Raw genomic sequence first — 22,327 nt, forward strand, 5'->3', positions numbered from 1 at the left:
ACGGGCCCAGGCAGGAGCACAGGGTGACCGTAAACAATGGCACTGTCAGGATTACAGTAAACATGGACACAATCAGGATGACAGGATCACAGTAAACAGGAGCACTGTCAGGATCACAGGATGACAGTAAACATGAGCACAGTCAGGATCATGGGATGACAGGAACCATGGGCAGAGTCAAGATCGCAGGGTCACAGTAAACAGGAGCACCGTCAGGCTCACAGGAAGACAGTAAACATGGGCACAGTCAGGATCACAGGATCACAGTAAACATGAGCACTGTCAGAATCACAGTAAACATGAGCACAGTCAGGCTCACATGGTGACAGTAAACATGGGCACTGTTAGGATCACAGTAAACATGAGCACTGTCAGATTCACATGATGACAATAAACATGAGCACAGTCAGGATCACAGGGTAACAGTAAACATGGGAACAGTCGGTATCACAGTTAACGTGAGCACTGTCAGGATCACAGGAAGACAGTAAACATGGGCACAGTCAGGATGACAGGATCACAGTAAACAGGAGCACTGTCAGGATCACAGGATGACAGTAAAAATGGGCACAGTCAGGATCATGGGATGACAGGAAACATGGGCACAGTCAAGATCACAGGGTCACAGTAGACAGGAGCACTGTCAGTATCACAGGAAGACAGTAAACATGGGCACTGTCAGGATCACAGTAAACATGGGCACACTCGGGAACACAGGGTGTCAGTAAACATGGGCATTGTCAAGATCACAGTAAACATGAGCACAGTCAGGATCGCAGGGTGACAGTAAACATGGGCACTGTCAGGATCACAGTATATATGAGCACTGTCAGGATCACAGGGTGACAGTAAACATGGCCACAGTTGGGATCACAGACTGACAGTAAACATGGGCACAGTCAGGATCCCAGGATGATAGTAAGCATGGGCACAGTCAGGATCACAGGATGACAGTAAAAATGTGCACTCTCAGGATCACAGGATGACAGTAAACAGGAGCACTGTCAGGATCACAGGGTGACAGTAAACATGGGCACAGTCAGGATCTCAGGATGACAGTAAACATGGGCCACAAGATGACAGTACACATGGGCACAGTCCGGACCACAGAATGATAGTAAACATGAGAACTCTCAGGATGACAGTAAACATGAGCACTGTCAGGGTCACAGTAAACATGGGCCCAGTCAGCAGCACAGGGTGAAAGTAAGCATGAGCACGCTCAGGATGACAGTACACATGAGCACTGTCAGGGTCACAGTAAACATGGGCACAGGCAGGAGCACAGGGTGACAGTAAACAATGGAACTGTCAGGATTACAGTAAACATGGGCACAGTCAGGATCACAGGGTGACAGTAAACATGAGCACTGTCAGGATCACAGGATGACAGTACACATGAGCACTGTCAGGATCACAGCATCACAGTTATCATGGGCTGTCAGAATAAAAAGGATGAGGGCCAACATGAGCACTGTCAGGATCACAGGGTGACAGTAAACATGAACACTGTAACGATCACAGTAAACATGAGAACTGTCAGGATCATAGGATGACAGTAAACATGGGCACTGTCAGGATCACAGGGTGACAGTAAACATGAGCACTGTCAAGATCACAGGGTGTAAGGAACTCATGGTGGCAACAGTAAAGACAGACACAAGTGATCACTGTTCAAGGATGTTATATGCAGGTTGGAAAAACGCCTAATCTAAACCTAAATCTAAGATTGGAGCAAGCTTCAACCATGAAATGAAAATAAGGCAGTCCTTGTGGCGTCTTGTCAAAATAAATGGCCTATGCTAAAAATAACTGTTGCCAAATCCTTACAACTAAATACAGAAAGAGTGTGGGATAGGGTTTTCAATAAAGAAAGAAGTGTTCACATGACACAGAACAATAGAGGGATTCTGTAGGCTCTACGACACAGAACAATAAAGGGATTCTGAAGGCTCCAAATGACAGAACAATAGAGGGATTCTGAAGGCTCTACAACACAGAACAATAAAGGGATTCTGAAGGCTCCGCAATACAGAACAATAGAGGGATTCTGAAGGCTCCACGATACAGAACAATAGAGGGATTCTGAAGGCTCTACGACACAGAACAATAAAGGGATTCTGAAGGCTCTATGACGCAGAACAATAAAGGGATTCTGAAGGCTCCACGACACAGAACAATAAAGGGATTTTGAAGGCTCCACGATACAGAACAATAGAGGGATTCTGAAGGCTCCACGATACAGAAGAATAAAGGGATTTTGAAGGCTCCACGACACAGAACAATAAAGGGATTCTGAAGGCTCCACGACACAGAATAGACGGATGCTGAAGGCTCCATGACACAGAACAACAGAGGGATTCTGAAAGCTCCAGGACACAGAAAAATAGAGGCATTCTGAAGGCTCTACGACACAGAACAATAAAGGGATTCTGAAGGCTCCAAAACACAGAACAATAGAGGGATTCTGAAGGCCCTACAACACAGAACAATAAAAGGATTCTGAAGGCTCCGCGATACAGAACAATAGAGGGATTCTGAAGGCTCCACGATACTGAACAATAGAGGGATTCTGAAGGCTCTACGACACAGAAAAATAAAGGGATTCTGAAGGCTCTACGATGCAGAACAATAAAGGGATTCTGAAGGCTCCACGACACAGAACAATAAAGGGATTTTTAAGGCTCCACGATACAGAACAATAGAGAGATTCTGAAGGCTCCACGATACAGAAGAATAAAGGGATTTTGAAGGCTCCACGACACAGAACAATAAAGGGATTCTGAAGGCTCCACGATACTGAACAATAGAGGGATTCTGAAGGCTCTACGACACAGAACAATAAAGGGATTCTGAAGGCTCTACGATGCAGAACAATAAAGGGATTCTGAAGGCTCCACGACACAGAACAATAAAGGGATTTTTAAGGCTCCACGATACAGAACAATAGAGGGATTCTGAAGGCTCCACGATACAGAAGAATAAAGGGATTCTGAAAGCTCCAGGACACAGAAAAATAGAGGCAATCTGAAGGCTCTACGACACAGAACAATAAAGGGATTCTGAAGGCTCCAAAACACAGAACAATAGAGGGATTCTGAAGGCCCTACAACACAGAACAATAAAAGGATTCTGAAGGCTCCGCGATACAGAATAGAGGGATTCTGAAGGCTCCACGATACTGAACAATAGAGGGATTCTGAAGGCTCTACGACACAGAACAATAAAGGGATTCTGAAGGCTCTACGATGCAGAACAATAAAGGGATTCTGAAGGCTCCACGACACAGAACAATAAAGGGATTTTTAAGGCTCCACGATACAGAACAATAGAGGGATTCTGAAGGCTCCACGATACAGAAGAATAAAGGGATTTTGAAGGCTCCACGACACAGAACAATAAAGGGATTCTAAAGGCTCCACGACATAGAACAATAGAGGGATGCTGAAGGCTCCATGACACAGAACAATCGAGGGAGTCTGAAGGCTCCAGGACACAGAATAATAGAGGCATTCTGAAGGCTCCATGAAACAGAACAATAGAGGGATTCTGAAGGCTCTACAACACAGAACTATAAAGGGATTCTGAAGGCGCCACGATACAGAACAATAGAGGAATTCTGAAGGCTCTACGACACAGAACAATAAAGGGATTCTGAAGGCTCCACGATACAGAACAATAAAGGGATTTTGAAGGCTCCACGACACAGAACAATAAAGGGATTTTGAAGGCTCCACGACACAAAACAATAGAGGGATTCTGAAGGCTCCACGACACAGAACAATAGAGGGATTCTGAAGGGTCCATGACACAGAACAACAGTGGGATTCTGCAGGCTCTATGACACAGAACAACAGAGCGATTATGAAAGCTCTACGACACAGAACATTCGAGGGATTGTGAAGGCTTCAGGACACAGAATAATAGAGGCATTCTGAAGGCTCCATGGCACAGAACAATAGAGAGATTCTGAAGGCTCTACAATACAGAATAACAGAGGGATTCTGAAGGCTCTACGACACAGAACAACAGAGGGATTCTGAGGGCTCCACGACACAAAACAATAGAGAGATTCTGAAGGCTCCACAACACAAAACAATAGAGGGATTCTGAAGGCTCCACGATACTGAACAATAGAGGGATTCTGAAGGCTCTACGACAGAGAACAATAAAGGGATTCTGAAGGCTCTACGATGCAGAACAATAAAGGGATTCTGAAGGCTCCACGACACAGAACAATAAAGGGATTTTTAAGGCACCACGATACAGAACAATAGAGGGATTCTGAAGGCTCCACGATACAGAAGAATAAAGGGATTTTGAAGGCTCCACGACACAGAACAATAGAGGGATGCTGAAGGCTCCATGACACAGAACAATCGAGGGAGTCTGAAGGCTCCTGGACACAGAATAATAGAGGCATTCTGAAGGCTCCATGACACAGAGCAATAGAGAAATTCTGAAGGCTCTACGACACAGAACAATAAAGGGATTCTGAAGGCTCTACGACACAGAACAATAGAGGGATTCTGAAGGCTCTACAACACAGAACTATAAAGGGATTCTGAAGACTCCACGATACAGAACAATAAAGGGATTTTGAAGGCTCCACAACACAGAACAATAAAGGGATTTTGAAGGCTCCACGACACAGAACAATAGAGGGATTCTGAAGGCTCCATGACACAGAACAACAGTGGGATTCTGCAGGCTCCAGGACACAGAATAATAGAGGCATTCTGAAGGCTCCATGACACAGACCAATAGAGAGATTCGGAAGGCTCCACGATACAGAACAATAGAGGGATTCTGAAGGCTCTACGACACAGAATAATAAAGGGATTCTAAAGGCTCCACGATACAGAACAATAAAGGGATTTTGAAGGCTCCACAACACAGAACAATAAAGGGATTCTGAAGGCTCCACGATACAGAACAATAAAGGGATTTTGAAGGCTCCACGACACAGAACAATAAAGGGATTCTGAAGGCTCCACGACACAGAACAATAGAGGGATTCTAAAGGGTCCATGACACAGAACAACAGTGGGATTCTGCAGGCTCTATGACACAGAACAACAGAGCGATTCTGAAAGCTCTACGACACAGAACAATCGAGGGATTGTGAAGGCTCCAGGACACAGAATAATAGAGGCATTCTGAAGGCTCCATGGCACAGAACAATAAAGGGATTCTGAAGGCTCCACGATACAGAACAATAAAGGGATTCTGAAGGCTCCACGATACAGAACAATAAAGGGATTTTGAAGGCTCCACGACACAGAACAATAAAGGGATTTTGAAGGCTCCACGACACAAAACAATAGAGGGATTCTGAAGGCTCCACGACACAGAACAACAGTGGGATTCTGCAGGCTCTATGACACAGAACAACAGAGCGATTCTGAAAGCTCTACGACACAGAACAATCGAGGGATTGTGAAGGCTCCAGGACACAGAATAATAGAGGCATTCTGAAGGCTCCATGGCACAGAACAATAGAGAGATTCTGAAGGCTCTACGATACAGAATAACAGAGGGATTCTGAAGGCTCTACGACACAGAGCAACAGAGGGATTCTGAAGGCTCTATGACACAGAACAATAGAGGGTTTCTGAAGGCTCCACGACACAAAACAATAGAGAGATTCTGAAGGCTCCACAACACAAAACAATAGAGGGATTCTGAAGGCTCCAAAACACAGAACAATAGAGGGATTCTGAAGGCTCTACAACACAGAACAATAAAGGGATTCTGAAGGCTCCGCGATGCAGAACATTAGAGGGATTCTGAAGGCTCCACGATACTGAACAATAGAGGGATTCTGAAGGCTCTACGACAAAGAACAATAAAGGGATTCTGAAGGATCTACGAAGCAGAACAATAAAGGGATTCTGAAGGCTCCACGACACAGAACAATAAAGGGATTTTTAAGGCTCCACGATACAGAACAATTGAGGGATTCTGAAGGCTCCACGACACAGAACAATAGAGGGATGCTGAAGGCTCCAGGACACAGAATAATAGAGGCATTCTGAAGGCTCCATGACACAGAACAATAAAGGGATTCTGAAGGCTCCACGATACAGAACAATAGAGGAATTCTGAAGGCTCTACAACACAGAACTATAAAGGGATTCTGAAGGCTCCATGATACAGAACTATAGAGGAATTCTGAAGGCGCTACGACACAGAACAATAAAGGGATTCTGAAGGCTCCACGATACAGAACAATAAAGGGATTTTGAAGACTCCACGACACAAAACAATAGAGGGATTCTGAAGGCTCCAGGACACAGAATAATAGAGGGATTCTGAAGGCTCTACGACACAGAACAATAAAGGGATTCTAAAGGCTCCACGATGCAGAACAATAAAGGGATTTTGAAGGCTCCACAACACAGAACAATAAAGGGATTTTGAAGGCTCTACGACACAGAACAATAAAGGGATTCTGAAGGCTCCACGATAGAGAACAATAAAGGGATTTTGAAGGCTCCACGACACAGAACATTAAAGGGATTTTGAAGGCTCCACAACACAAAACAATAGAGGGATTCTGAAGGCTCCACGACACAGAACAATAGAAGGATTCTGAAGGGTCCATGACACAGAACAACAGAGCGATTCTGAAAGCTCTACGACACAGAACAATCGAGGGATTCTGAAGGCTCCAGGACACAGAATAATAGAGGCATTCTGAAGGCTCCATGGCACAGAACAATAGAGAGATTCTGAAGGCTCTACGATACAGAATAACAGAGGGATTCTGAAGGCTCTACGACACAGAACAACAGAGGGATTCTGAAGGCTCTATGACACAGAACAATAGAGGGATTCTGAAGGCTCCACGACACAAAACAATAGAGAGATTCTGAAGGCTCCACGACACAAAACAATAGAGGGATTCTGGAGGCTCCATGACACAGAACAACAGTGGGATTCTGCAGGCTCTATGACACAGAACAACAGAGGGATTCTGAAAGCTCTACGACACAGAACAATAGAGGGATTCTGAAGGCTCCGGGACACAGAATAATAGAGGCATTCTGAAGGCTCCATGACACAGAACAACAGAGGGATTCTGAAGGCTCTACGACACAGAACAATAGAGGGATTCTGAAGGCTCCATGACACAGAACAATAGAGAGATTCTGAAGGCTCTACGATACAGAACAACAGAGGGATTCTGAAGGCTCTACGACACACAACAATAGAGGGGTTCTGAAGGCTCCACGACACAGAAAAATAGAGGGATTCTGCAGGCTCTATGACACAGAACAACAGAGGGATTCTGAAAGCTCTACGACACAGAACAATAGAGGGGTTCTGAAGGCTCCATGACACAGAACAATAGAGATCTGAAGGCTCCACGACACAAAACAATAGAGGGATTCTGAAGGCTCCACGACACAGAACAACAGTGGGATTCTGCAGGCTCTATGACACAGAACAACAGAGGGATTCTGAAAGCTCTACGACACAGAACAACAGAGGGGTTCTGAAGGCTCCATGACACAGAACAATAGAGATCTGAAGGCTCCACGACACAAAACAATAGAGGGATTCTGAAGGCTCCACGACACAGAACAATAGAGGGATTCTGAAGGCTCCAAGACACAGAACAACAGAGGGATTCCGAAAGCTCTACGACACATAACAATAGAGGGATTCTGAAGGCTCCACAACACAGAACAACAGTGGGATTCTGCAGGCTCTATGACACAGAACAACAGAGGGATTCTGAAAGCTCTACGACACAGAACAATAGAGGGTTTCTGAAGGCTTCACGACACAGGACAATAGAGATTCTGAAGGCTCCACGACACAAAACAATAGAGAGATTCTGAAGGCTCCACGACACAGAACAATAGAGGGATTCTGAAGGCTCCATGACACAGAACAACAGAGGGATTCTGAAAGCTCTATGACACAGAACAATAGAGGGATTCTGAAGGCTCCAGGACACAGAATAATAGAGGCATTCTGAAGGCTCCATGACACAGAACAATAGAGAGATTCTGAAGGCACTACGATACAGAACAACAGAGGGATTCTGAAGGCTCTACGACACAGAACAACAGAGGGATTCTGAAGGCTCTACGGCACAGAACAATAGAGGGATTCTGAAGGCTCCATGACACAGAACAACAGAGGGATTCTGTGGCTTTACGGCACAGAACAACAGAGGGATTCTGAAGGCTCCATGACACAGAACAAAAGAGGGATTCGTAAAACTGCACACTAGGGGCAAGGAGTCACCAAAGCTTGGATTTGTGACAGGTTTTAGCCTGCGCACTCCTGCAGGCCTTTACCTCCCACCCATCACCGAACAGAGATCTCAATACTGAATTGCAGGCCCGACGCTTGGTATGAGTAATGCCCACAAGTTATAGGTCACTTACCAGGATGTAATCAGCCCACTGCCGCCGGGCATAGTTCAGTGCAGCCTGCTTGAGCTTCATGAGGGATTCATAACGCTCTTCAGTCCAGTGTTTAGGGCCCGTCTCTCCAGGGTAAGATCTAGGCGAGGTAAACATGTACATGGGTAGCAAAACTGCACAACCCTGTCAACCTCCCAAAATGAAAGCACCACTGAACACGCAGCCCCACACGCAGACAGAAATTCTACAGAACCCAAAACATTGAAAACAGTGGAGCTCTGTAGTTTGGAGTTCTCACACACAAAAAAGCAATACTGCACAGCTACGCTGACTAAACAGACAAAAAGCAACACTGCACGAGCGAAAAGCAGCACTGAACAGATACACACAGAGAGCAACACTACACGCCACAGTAAACTGTAGACACAGAAAGCAACTCTGCAGAGATACCTAAAGCTTACATGGAGAAACATAGGAAAAACCTTATGTTACTAACACTAGCACAGACTGCACTGAGGGCAATAGTGCATTGATACAGCAGAACTGCACACAGAAACCAATTCTACACAGCCACACTAGTTTCAGTTTAGTGGTTTGCAAAAAGGGTAAGTGGCGCGCGTGCACACACACACACACACAAACATGCACACACTTCTGCACAATGTTTCCAGGTTTGCTTCAGAGGTCTGCAATCTTTGGGTCTCCAGATGTTTTGGGCTGCAACTCCCATCAGCCTAAGCTGGCATAGTCAATGGTGAGGAATCGTGGGAATTTTAGTCCAGAACATCTGTAGAGCGAACTGTTGCAGACCTCTGAACGATGTAGAAGGAGTTACAAATTCTCTCCACACATTCATTATTGCAGCCATAAAATTCAAAATGGCAAAGTGGAAGCTAAGTGGTATCGTTTGTGGAGTTGGAGCTATTCTGTTTGCTCCACTGAGCATTTGGCATCCAATTTCCTGGTCGGGGATTTGAAAGAACTGAGATAATCTAGAGACAGAGCTTGGATACATTGTTTAGTTTAGTTTAGTTTATTATTTGATAATGTGCACCAAAACCCAGGGGTAGCCGGGCGCAGCAGTTACAAGAATACTTAAGCTTAGTTACATGCAATAGTGCATACAGAGGATACAGTACAAATGTTATTAACAATTTAGCAAGCATGCATAAAGGGTACAGGAGGAAGGGGGTTCCTATACCACGAGGAAGTCAGTTCAGGGATCAGGAATGACATAGTGGTTATTCACTGTGCGTAACCAATGGTGAATCCAGGCAGAGAGAGTTAGTTAGTTGGCGTTGGACCAGAGCCACTTTTTTTACGTGGCGTCTAAAGCTCGAGTATGGAAGATTAGCTCTCAGTGCAGAGGCGAGGGCATTCCATGCGCAAGCAGCTTTTACAGGGAAACTGGCAGTTGCCTATACCTTTAAACCTCACAGCCCGTCCCGGCCCGGCTCACAGACCCGACCTGCCCACCAGCAGAACCTCAAAGAAGCTTCCGGCGCACGAAGCATGCGCCAAGTGGACGCTAAGTGGTGTCGGCGTCAGTGTCGGGGGACGGTGTGCGGGGACATTCCCAGTTGCAAAACAAGCACCAAATTCTGCAAGGTACGCTATTCAGTCTTTGTCCTCTAGTTTGTTGTGCTTTGGCAATTTCACTGTGCTCTTGACTTTCGTTGCTTAGCGCTTTTGGACTATGCATTTAAGAAGCAATACGATGGAGGACGAGGACAGAGGTGGTCTTGTAAAAAATGAATTCATCTTTGGCACAGGGGGCATCGGAGTTCGGCTACACCAGCTTGCATATGTCGACTCAGAGACCTAGTCCACCGCCCTTGATGGATCCCGGCACGAGTATGAAAGAGTTAACATCCCCGTTCCAAATTGACTCAATTTCATCGAATAATTGTGTGCCACCTGGGAAATCGCTAGTTGCAAGCCTGGCGGTCCCCTTGTTGCTTTGCAAAGACTTGAGCGGTGCCTTTATACAGAGTGAATAATGACATTCAGTCCCAGCAACGCTCATGCAGACTTTGGGTTATCGCAACTTTTTCATTATTAAGAATGATGCAAGAATGATGATTTCATCAGAGATCCTCAATTGCTCAAATTTCACAATAAGCAAACGTCTTTATCTATTGCAAATACTGAGGACGATGACGTTACCAGAGATTACCTATCTCTCAGAGCATGTAATAAATGACATGCATTACTTACCGTAATAGCATATCTGATGATTGCATCTGCTTAGATTCACATGCTGTGCATATGGTCCGACATCCAGTGGTAACCGCAGAGTATTGCATCTTGTCTTTCGAGGATCGAAAGGGGACGTCGGCATAGGTGGGTCTCGTAAGAGTGCACACGGAGCAAAGTAGTCCGCACTGTGACACCATCACTTCGGGTAATCTCATTTCACCTAGTGCTGACAAGGGCGTTCCTGGGCGCAGCGATGCCCTTTGAATTTGAAGGTGGCAGAGAGGACTCCTCTCTAATACTGGTAATAGGCAATATTATTAACTTGTTTTTGCAAATACCGATGGAAGTAGCGGGGACTGATGCGATTTTGCCAATACTGATGGAAGCAGAGGGGACTGCCGTGACTAGCGGACTGAAACTCATAAATTAGAAGGCTGCTAGCAAAGAGGACAGACCAGAAAAGTCCTGGCTGGAGATGGAAGGTGCTACTGTAACTATCACAGGGAAGGAGGAGGTGGTCTTGCCTCCTGGAAGTAAGCCCTTTGACAAAACAACACTTGACCCGATGGCCATTTTACATCAACCAAGAACCCCATTGCTGGATGGTGGAACAGCTGCGCAGGTGATGCGCTAGAAAAAGTCTGGCACCATGAAAAAACTGACGGCCCTAACACAGACAATATGCAAAAACGTCCTTAATATTTCAGGAAGCTGGGAACGATAACCAATATGGATTTGAGACCTGCGGCCATTGCAAGAACTGGGAGCAATAATATTACAGCCCAATCACATTCTATTCGTGATCAGAGCTTCCTTGAATTGGGTCCGCAGACAGATCTAAACCAAAGGATGCCTCTGGTAACGACGATGGCCAGGAACCCCTCTGCAGCGATGGCCTTTGATGATCATATGTTTTTTTTAACAGAACGCATAAATAACAGCTCTGATTATGAACAAGAGACTCAAGATCAGAGTTACACGACCCGAAAGCAGAAACTACATCATAAGCTTCTAGATCTGGACAACCAGATCAGAGTCACAGCTCCCGAAATGTCAGCTCTGAATTTGGTGCTGTGTTTGTTTTCTTCACTTTATGATAACATTTGTTTAGAGCTGTCAACTCATGCTCTACAGCTAAGCGAGACCAAAAATAAATCTCGAGACGATATGTAACTCAGTATCCCAGATGACGGGAGAAGTGGGTTTGATTGGGAAAGCACCTACTTACCCAGGCCTTGCCATCGATAATAGAAAACGGGGGCTTAGTGGACCCTGCCTCTGACCCAGTAACGGAAAGAAGCAGTGTCGTAATTCCTCCAAAGAGAGGGAGGAAAAAAAGGGAAAAGGATTCCATGAGGAGGCGGCTTGTGCAGTCCAGGACATCAGTTCACCCAATCAGTCACTGGACTGTTACTACCATTGCCACAACAGAAAGAGCGAGGGTTGAACAAGCCCAATCTCGTATCCACTCAGACCATTGAGGCGGCTGTAGCCATGACCCCGGATAATGATGCTGTCCCAGTATTCTCCTGCATGAAGAGCTATTCTATCTTTGAAAAAGAACAGCAGAGAGTAGTGTCTCATTGTTCACCCGCTCTGGGTGAGCAATCAAATCCCGGGAAACCACCCCCAGTGTGGTTCTGGGATTCCTCATGAACAGACCCAGTCAGTACTACCAGAGCGTCCTCAAGGCTCGCTATGTTCAACCACGGCAACCGGCAATAGGGACCGTGACCCCTGGTGTTTACCAGGGGAGGGAGGGGTGAGGAAACATCCAAAGGTTAAAGATGCCCCTCTCCGAAGCCCGTAACACGGCTGATTCGACCATGGGCCTGGAAACCTTGCAGAAAGGTGGCAATTCCTGAGGATTGTTCAGGCCTGGCCTTAGCACTCAGGAAAGAGGGCCCTCTGGTGCACGACCAGGAATGGGGGGCTTGAAGCGACACATTGGGCCTCATTACGACCCAGGCGGTAAGTTACCGCCTGGGTCGTACCCTTACCACCAAGGTGTAGACTACGTTTACACCATGGTGGATGGCGGATTTACCGCCCCATTCCAAGGTGAGTGGGGCAGTAAATCCCCATTTCCCATTTTACCCTTCCCCATTCCCATTTTTGCCCCATAGGGCATAATGGGAGTGGGGAAGGCGCTAATTACGCCAGCGTAAATTACGGTGGCGTAATTAGCACCATGGTCCCTTAGCGCCATGGATTTTAACGCCTGCAAAAAGCAGGCGTTAATATCACCATGGTGCTAACGGACCTTGTAATCAGGCGTTAAGGGTCGGCGCCGTTTACGGCGCCGTTAACCCCTTAACGCCTGACTCGTAATTAGGCCCATTGAAGGAAACCAGAGATGCCTGCTCTAGCAGAAACACTGGGGCTTGCTATGTAGAACTGGAGAAGTACACTGCTTGTGGGACGCGGTCGCATCCTACACGCAGTAACTGCTCTAAGTATAGAGATAGTTCCTTGATCCCCCCTCTGATTAACATTGCACCTGGTAAAAGGGGCATGGGTCTCCAATGTAATATTGACCAGACTGGCCAATTGGAAGGGAGCGCAGGTCAAGTAACTCTTGTTAAAGACAAGCACCATTAGGGATAAGAAGTGTGAGCAAATGGGGTGGGGGGTAGATTCTCACCCCCTTTCAGGATTAGAGAAAATTGTAGCCCACACACCTCCCAAATGGAGCATCGCTCCTTATACTGTGGTGAACTGAGGGAAGTGTGTGATGATCCAAGGGGAAATGCTTTGAGGTGGACCCAAAGTCGATGTGCTAACCGCCAGGAGGAGGAGGATTATGTGCCTGCCCGCCAAGAAGGTCCTACTGAGTCCCGCAAGCAGGGTGAAAGGAGATCGAGGGAACAGGTGCCAACAACTCGAATTCTCCTGGAAAGACTTGAAGGCAGTCAATATGATATGTAATCAACTTCTTCTACTAGATACCTCAGCTGCGATTGCTCGGCTCCAGAGACAGTGATAGGGTCTACTTTTCACACGATGACAGAAATGACGGTGTCCAGTTGGATTTCAAATCAAACATTGTGGTGCAGATGATCCTGTACAGTCGTGTTTCACATCGTTTTCCATCAGTATGAATTGCATGTTTGACCACCCACCAGACAACGATAGAGTCATTCCCAGAAAACATTGATCAACACCTGTGGCACCAAGGAAGAGTATGCCCAAGTGGTGCCATGGTGATTGCTATAGACTTTATTCAAACGAAAAATAAACCTATCTGTCCTTAACTCTAATGGATTTCCATACCTAAACTAAAGAAGCTCTGGTGTTGGTCAGGAAGTCCGTGTAAGTCCAAATCAAAAGGCACCGCCCCAGTCAAAAAGCTCTTTCGCTATCTCTGTCACTACAATAAGCAATAAGAAAGTTCTGGTTATACTTTGTGATCCAGGAGAATGACTCCCTTCTCCTGGATGTCAAGTGTCCACGTTTTCTCTAAATAAAAGTTCCAGCTTTTTATGACACACAAACAAAACAGTTCTCCAGCGTCCTCCCTGGGCTTTCTTTATAACCTTCGCTTGACCCCACTGGGACGATGAAAATGCTCCCTGAGGTCCTCTCAACTCTCCAGCACTACACTCTTGCCGAACTGCCCAGGGAACTGTGGACAAAAATGATTCACTACTTTCTCTGTATCTTCGTATATTACAGTTTCCAATCTTCCCGGCACGCTCCTGGACTTATCTTTGTTTACGTTACCTCTTTCTAGGGAACTCTTCACCGGATTCGCCAAGGGTCGCAGACCCAGACCCTCTGCTTCTCCTTCCACGCTACTTCCATGGCCTACTTCTCTCGATTGCGAAATATGTGTGGCGGTTTTGGCGTCATTGTTTGACCACTTAGTACATCCGCGACAGTCATGCCAGTACCATAGTCTCTCACACTCTCTGTGCATTTTCCCACGCGCCCTCACGTTAGGCTAGGGTAAGTGGTCTCTGTGCCGTTGTTGGATCAGACAGTCCACCCACCACAGGTCGCACCGCCACCTTCCCCTCTCTCCACTTCTGCTGTGCTTGTATCCCACCAACTTGCAAGACGCTTCTCGGGCGTCCCACGGTTTGTCTCTGCAACTACAGAGACCTGCCCACGCTCAGTCCCACAGGTTCAATGGTGGCCTCTTTGCTCGCTGGGTTCTTCTCCTGCATTCACAATGGCATCAGCCAACCAGAACCACATTGGCCACGGGACGATGAAGAACCTCGCCCTTCTTTGCTGCTCAGTTTAAATAGCGGGGATGGCCCCAGCGTAACAGCAGTCCAATTTACAGCAGATTGTAGCATTCTCAAGCTCTTTTTGACATTAGGGTGGTTTGATATATATAACAGCACATCGTTTCGGACGTGAGATAATGTGCAGAAGGTTCAGGCATTGATATCAGCCTGAGCAGTTGGGGTTTAAAGGGGTCATGTCTCCCAATCGCATCCTTATCCCCAGGAGAGGAGTCTCTCTCCATGAGATCCCCACGCATGTTACCCCCCTCCCCCCCAGGGGCCTCACCTCCCTAGTCTCATGGAGAGGGGCTCTACCCTGAGGAAAAGTGACGCTTTCCGAAGGATCGTCACACACTACAAACACGGAGTCCTGGGGAGAAGTGACGCCTTCTGCAGGATCGTCAGACACTACAAACACGGAGTCCTGGGGAGAAGTGACGCCTTCCGAAGGATCGTCACACACTACAAACACGGAGTCCTGGGGAGAAGTGACGCCTTCCGAAGGATCATCAGACACTACAAACACGGAGTCCTGGGGAGAAGTGACGCCTTCCAAAGGATCATCAGACACTACAAACACGGAGTCCAGACTTTAATATTGCTCCATGAACTGCTCAAATGCGCTTTTCTAATGAAAATAAAACCGCACTGAAGCACTGATCCCCCCCCCCTTTTGACGGTCTAAACGGTGCGCATGCCAAGAGGCTACTAATAGCCAGAGTTGAGGTTCTCTTATGAAAACCCTGTATGAAAGGCCCGACCCACTGTTCCAGCAGAACGAGAACTTGAAGACTGAAGGGCACCCTCTTTTACATGTGCAGGGTCCAATATGCCCCCCTTTCAGGCACCAGGCGTCACGCCCATTTTCGGAACAGAATTCCGTACAGGATGGAGAAGACGGGGCCTTTTCTGCGCTTCATTTTAAGACCATCATATGAAAGACCACTTGGACCCGGTGACCTGGTCGTTTTTAAAGTTTTCCTCTCACCAATTTCTTTTTTGTGATTATCAACTGGTATAAGAGTATTCCAGCTCCTTCTAATCCATAGTGGCCTTCAATATGGTTTGACAAAATAGTTCCTGTAATTGGGTTAGTAGGTGACGAGGCCCACACTAACCTCCCCATGGAAAGCAACATTGTACCGCTGTGGGACCTTTAGACACAGAGAGCAACCCTCTCCCTTTACTGGCGGTGCATGCATCGAGAGCAAGCCTTGAAGTCACACACAGACTGCACTACTGCAATGCTACAGAAAGCTTCACAACTATACAGCAGCAGAGCACCCAACAGCAAACTCAGAATAGGGCACAGGCACCCTGACATGTGACCCACCAGGAGGGAATAGCATTGCACAGCTAAAATGAACCTTGCGTGTGAACTGCAGTACTGAGAAGATATTCTGGGAACTTCACTGCCAGAAAACGCCCCCTGCCTAGAGCTGGGGCAGGACAGTCACGAGAAGCCCTCCTCGGACCCCAGGGCACATACATCGCATATAGAAGCGGATGCATTTTTGGGTCAGAGTTTTTCTAAAGAAGTTGTTTCTGTTATGTTATGTGAATGGGGTTTATAATGCACACCGCTGCCACTTGCACAGTCTCCAGGCGCTCGGTAGGTCTGTTAGTGGGATGAGAGCGGAAGTGCGCATGTGCTTTTGCTATGGTGTTTGTAGTTTTAGTTCGGAAGGAACGGTCCCTATGCGTGGTTTGGTTCTAGGTGGTCTGGGCTGGTGGTAATGCATAGTCCTTGCCTCCATATGGGAGGCTGTGTGTGCATGGGGTAAGAATGCATAGGCTGTGTTGAGTTATTGGAGGACATGTGGAGTTCTGCTGTTTGGTGTGTGTGGGGGGGGCGTTACTGAAGGGGGTTCTGGTACAAAATAACCGAAGAGCCCCAAGTTGCAGACCCCATGATAGAGGAACACTGCCTGTCTCTGAGTGTGTAATGCTAGAATCCTCTATCTGAGCGCATTATTTCTGTGCTGTGGCCACAGGCCCAGCAGTGAGAAGCCAGAAGAATCTAAGGTGCACTCTACAGTTCTGCCTGTCGCGAGAAGAAGTCTGCTGACGGAACACGTCACAGTCAGGCCCCAAACATGTACATTGAAAGAATCAAAAAAGGCATGTTACATCTTTGCAGGATAAAATGTGGGATACAACCCTTCAGCAAAGGGAAGGGGAGCTTAGAACTGGGGGGCACACAACCACCTGCTAACAAGGTCCCAAAGGCAACTCCTCTCAGCAGCGAGCCATAGGTATGAGGAACTCTGCCCATCCCTGGAGGCAAACTCTCTTTCCAACCATAATTAAGAAAGGGGCGTACAGGAGCTGAAGGCTGTCTGTAAAGAGCTGCGGGGCACTCCGGCAGAGTCTTGCTAAGAGGGGAAGTAGGAACTCTTCTGGCGGTGGAGGAGCTCATGAGCGTAGACTCAACTGAGAGGTTCTCGCAGAGAGTCTCCTCCCGTTTGGTTGCGCTTGAGATGGCAAGGCTGAAGCCCAGCTGGCACAAACATGAAGATTTCACGCACCGTTCTGCAAAGCATGAAAGGGATGTTCGCTCGGAGGGTCCATGTATTCGAAGCTTACAGCCTTCAGCCTTGCACGAATCCAAGCTTCCCTTGATGCAGGTTGCTGTCCATGATGACTATGATCGTGGGGCCTTTCCCTGTGTTAGAGGGACTCCCTACTCTGCACACATTTTACAAGGAACCGACTCACAGATATGATATGAATTTTATTTATATCGCGCTCATATACAGGTGTTTCAGAGCGCGACAAGGCAAGGGAGGGGGACAGGGGAGAACGAAACAACGATCTTACTAGGCCCAGTGACATTGAGAACGTGCAAGTGCGTGGGAGAGGGGGAGGGGAAAAGTGCATGGAGGGGAGGGAGAAAGTGGAAAGTGCAGAGCAAAGGAGAAACAGAATAAATAATATTAAAATAAATAAATAAGAGGCAACAGTGGTAGTGCAGCCAAGTGGCAAGTGCTAGGTTTGAGGCAGCAGATCAGGTGGGTCTGATAGGTGCAGGAGGGGGAAAAAAAGGGGGGGCTGTATTGGTACAGATACAAACCCCAGTGCAAGGGGTGGCCCGGAGGTAGTGCGGTAGGGTGGCAGGATGAGCAGGAACCTGGGACCAGAGACAGAGGGTGTCCCAGTGCAAGGTGCCAAGAGAGAAGATCAGCAGGGGAGAGGGGGGCAAAGGCAGACGCAAAGAGGAAGGTCTTGAGGTGCTTCCAGAACCTGAGATGGTTTTCCTCAAGTTTTAGAGTGGCAGGGAGGCTGTTCCAGAGGGAGGCCACAGCCGAAGACAGAGATCTACCCCCAGTTCGTTTCTTTGAAAAACGACTGACCCTGAGGGAGTTGGAGGTAGAGGAGCAAAGAGCTCGAGAGGGGAGATATTTGCGGAGGGATAGCTGAAGGTATTTTGGACCCAGGCCCCAGAATGCCTTGTGGACAATGCAGAGGGTCTTGAATTTAATCCTTGCATCCACTGGGAGCCAGTGGAGAGATTTCAGAGCTGGAGAGATACGATCCCGGGGCTTGAGGCCAAGGACAAGTCTCGCAGTCCTGTTCTGGATTAGTTGCAGAGGGCGGAAAGTAGAGGCAGGTAGATTTAGAAAGAAGCTGTTACAATAGTCCAAGCTAGAGAGAACCAGAGCTTGGGATACCATGAGCTTCTGGGGGAAGGAGAGGAAAGGCAGAGTACCTCTGAAGAGGTGCAGTTGGAAATTTGACTTTTTACAGACCTTCGAGATGTGGGCCGAGAAGGAAAGGGTGGAGTCAAAGATGACCCCAAAGTTCTTAGCCTTGCAGGTGGGGGGTAGGAGGAGGGTCAATAGAGGCCGGCCAGAGAGAAAGGGGAAAGGATGGTGAAGGTGTGCCGATGAGGAGGATCTCCGTCTTGCTGGCATTCAGACAAAGATCATTGGCGGCACACCAATCTTGAATGGCAGTTAGGCAATCAGAGATGAGAGAGGGAGAGGAGGTGGCAGAGGGCAGCCTGAAAATGAGTTGAGTGTCGTCAGCGTAGCACTGGAAATTTGAACAGAAAATGGCAATGCAGTGGGCGAGAGTTGCCAAGTATAGGTTGAAAAGCCAGGGCGAGAGGTTAGACCACTGGGGAACCCCACAGGTAGAGAGGAAGATAGATGATGGGAAGGACCCCAGTTGGACCTGGGAGTGTTGATCAGAAAGGAAAGAGGTCAGCCAAGCCAGAGCCTGATCAGTGATACCCAGATTATCACGGAGATGGTTGCGCAGGATGGTATGGTTGACTGTGTCAAAGGCAGAAGAGAGATCGAGTAGGATGAGGACAGAGGGAATGTCAGCGTCAAGGTTGGAGAGCAGATCCTCACGGATGTTCAGGAGAGCAGTTTCCGTGCTTCTGGCAGCTCTGAAGCCAGATTGGTGGTCATGGAGACAGCCAACCGTGCCAGAATGAAGGTTGAGCTGAAAGATGGCCAGTTTTTCCAGGAGTTTGCCCAGAAAGGGAGTAATGGAAATTGGGCGATAGTTAGCCGGACAGGTAGGATCAGCTGTGGGTTTCTTAAGAAGAGGGTGCACAAGGGAGTGCTTCAGGGGGGAGGGGAATGATCCAGAGGCAAAAGAGTGGTTGCAAAAGTCAGCCAGGGCTGGAGCAAGGGTGCCAATGTGGTCCTTGATGGTTTTAGAGGAACAGGGATGAACCTGTTGTGATGAGGTTTTCATAGATCGGACTCGTCTAGCAACCTCATCGGGGGAAAATGAGGAAAGGACGAGAAGGGGATAGGGGGGTGGCTGAAGGAGGGTCAGCAGGCATAGACGGAGAGGGGCGGGGAAGGGAAGGCAAAGTAAGGGTGGATAGGATGTCCTGGGTTTTTTAAATGAAGTGAGAGGCAAGGGCATCGCAGAGAGCCTGAGAGGCAACAGGAGGGGTAGAGACTGCAGCAGGGTTGCCCAGCTCCTTGCATATTTTAAAGAGTTCAGCCGAGTTGTTTGATGCCGCCGAGACATGGGCTTGAATGTAGACTCTCTTCTTGGTGAGGACAGAGAGTCGGTATTGCCTTTGGAACAGGCGACAGGCCAGTTTGTCACAGGATGAACAAGAAGCCCTTCAATTCCTCTCAGCTGCCCTACACTTTCGTTTAAGTGTAGCTAGGTCGGAGTCAAACTAGGAATTGCACTTGGCTTTGGATTTCAAGCGGATCCTCATGACAGGGGCAAGAGCATCAAGAGTATCGGAAATAGAAGAGTAGAGAAGGGAAAGGGCTGTGTCAGGGTGTGAGTCAGCCAGAGGAGGAGAAGGTGGGGAGAAGGCGGCAGCGAAAGCCTCAACTGACACACGCTTCATAGGTCGGATGTCCGAGAAGGTGGGTGGCAGTGTTGGTGTGGGCTTGGCTTGGTGGGAAGAGAGTGAGAGATGAGAGGAGAGGAGGCAGTGGTCGCTCCAGGAGAGAGGAGTAGTCAGAGGGATAGAGAGGGGGAGGCCAGTAGAGATCAAGACATCAAGTGTGTGACCTGCAGTGTGTGTTGGGCCAGAGGGGAGGACAGAGAGAGTGAGGAAGTCGCAGAGGTCGCGGAAAAGCAATGATGAGGGACAGGGAGAATCGAGATGGATGTTAAGGTCAGCAAGGAAGAGGAGTTGAATGGTAGTGGCCTGGAGGGAGGAGAGGTCAGCCCAATCAGAGAGGAAAGAGGTGATTTGGCCAGGGGGCCGGTATAGAGTAGCAACAGTAAGAGAATGGCTAGGCAAGAGAGAGAGCCTGCATACAAGGCATTCGAAAGAAGAGTAGGTCTGTGTGGGAATGATAGCGGCAGGAATCCACTCAGGAAAGATCAGGGCTACACCGCCTCCAGGCCGGGTGGATCTGGGTGCAGAGAGGATCTTGTAGCCATCAGGGAGGAGAGTATCAAAGCTTGTGACAGAAGCAGCCCATGTCAAGACCACACAAACCCTTTCGGGTATAAAGTAGGAACTACAACCTCAATACTGGGCCTGGAGGGGGTGGCGGGAGCACCATCCCATAGCCACATCCCTCCTCAGGCCTCAGGCACCCCTCTGGCTGTGCTCTTAAAAAGCAGCAGACAGACATGCTCAGCAGCGACGTTTTGTACCACATCCCACACAGTCTCGTATGGCAGAAATAGGCAATGAAAGGGTGTGTGGGGCTTAACCGTCTGTGGATAATCACTTCTGCACAGTAACATGCATTCATAGAAGCACACTTTTGGGGCACCTCTGTCCCCAGAAGAGACAGAGATGGAACATCCTGGAATATGTGTGCAAAGACCAAATAACAGCATCACACACACATGGGTGTGCGCCGACACACATACACACCTTTTGTGCACTGACATGCACAATGAGGTGGAACAGTTGGGCAATCTTCTCCCCTTCTCAGACACCAATGGCATAGAGAGGCTGGGGTACTCACGTGGGCTCGTCCTGGGGGCGCCACTCAATGGCGTGGTAATATTTCTGTACAGCCGTCAGCCACTCCCTCAGAATTTCACTGGTGTTGTCAACATTGTGGTCGGTTGCACACCTGTAATAAGAAAACATATTGCTGTTGGTGACATGAACTGTCCACTATCCATGTCCCCCTTTTGGTCCAGACCCACTGGTTTATGGAGCCATGCTCCAACATAGAAAACAACGTCACATGCACCGGCTGCTGCGGTCCATGTCCTTAGGTCCCACACACAAAACCTCTGATCACTTAAGACGGGAGGAAAAACAGCAGGAGGGAGGAGATGTCTCAGACAGAATAGTGATTCTGCAATTCGATGGACTTGCAAAAATATAGAAGCTCTAAAAAAGATATCAGCAGTGCCCTTTGTAACACAACGCGCGCCCTCTTACAGAAGAAATCTAAACATTAGGAAAGGTGCACCTTCTGGTTCTCTTGAAACTAGCAAATCGACAACGAGGTGCCATGTGAACAGGGATGATGCTATAATTGTGCTAAAGAAGCGTACATAGAGGAAAAACATAACAAATGTGTTAGTAAGATCTCCTGGGGAAGTCTCATTAAGGATTATAAATCTTCCCATAGAGCCTGGCTGACAGCCGATTGGCACGCTCTACTACACTCTACTACGCTCTACTATGTATATTAGCAGCTAATGATGATAGAAAGTTTTGGAACATTTATGGAAAGACTTGTACTTCCACTGAGAGTTTCTAAATTAACCCAATTAATAGATCATCTTGGACTTCATATATCCAACAGTTATATGATAAAAATATGAACTTCCTACGCCATTCCTCTGTGATTTCAAACCTGTATGCTTACAGAATGCGGAGACTTTTCTCTCCTGTCGACTTAAACATCTTAAGAACTCCTGAGCCCCTGCTCCGGACGGTCTTTCAAACACGAATTTCAAGCCAAAGAGTGAAATCTGGTTGCCGGTGTTGGATAATATTTTTGGAAAGATACTTCTTAACAATGTAATGCCGGCTTCTTGGAAAGAATTTATTATTATTCCCATCCATAAAAAGCGGATTATAGATTACTAGCGATGCTA

At 47.6% G+C, this 22,327-nt stretch overlaps 1 protein-coding gene across 1 annotated transcript in view; it reads right to left on the minus strand.

Annotated features, from left to right (window-relative positions):
- Positions 1-22,327, minus strand: part of CERCAM (cerebral endothelial cell adhesion molecule) — a 244,422-nt gene that overhangs the window by 189,232 nt on the left and 32,863 nt on the right. Inside the window, exons 2-3 of the mRNA XM_069609141.1 lie at positions 21,235-21,345; positions 8,406-8,523 (exon numbers count right to left, since the gene is read on the minus strand). Of these exons, the coding sequence (XP_069465242.1) occupies positions 8,406-8,523; positions 21,235-21,345 (229 nt within the window). The remainder of the gene's footprint in view (positions 1-8,405; positions 8,524-21,234; positions 21,346-22,327) is intronic.

Source organism: Ambystoma mexicanum, chromosome 8 (assembly GCF_040938575.1).
Source record: "Ambystoma mexicanum isolate Mex_15411 chromosome 8, UKY_AmexF1_1, whole genome shotgun sequence".
Lineage (NCBI taxonomy): Eukaryota > Metazoa > Chordata > Amphibia > Caudata > Ambystomatidae > Ambystoma > Ambystoma mexicanum.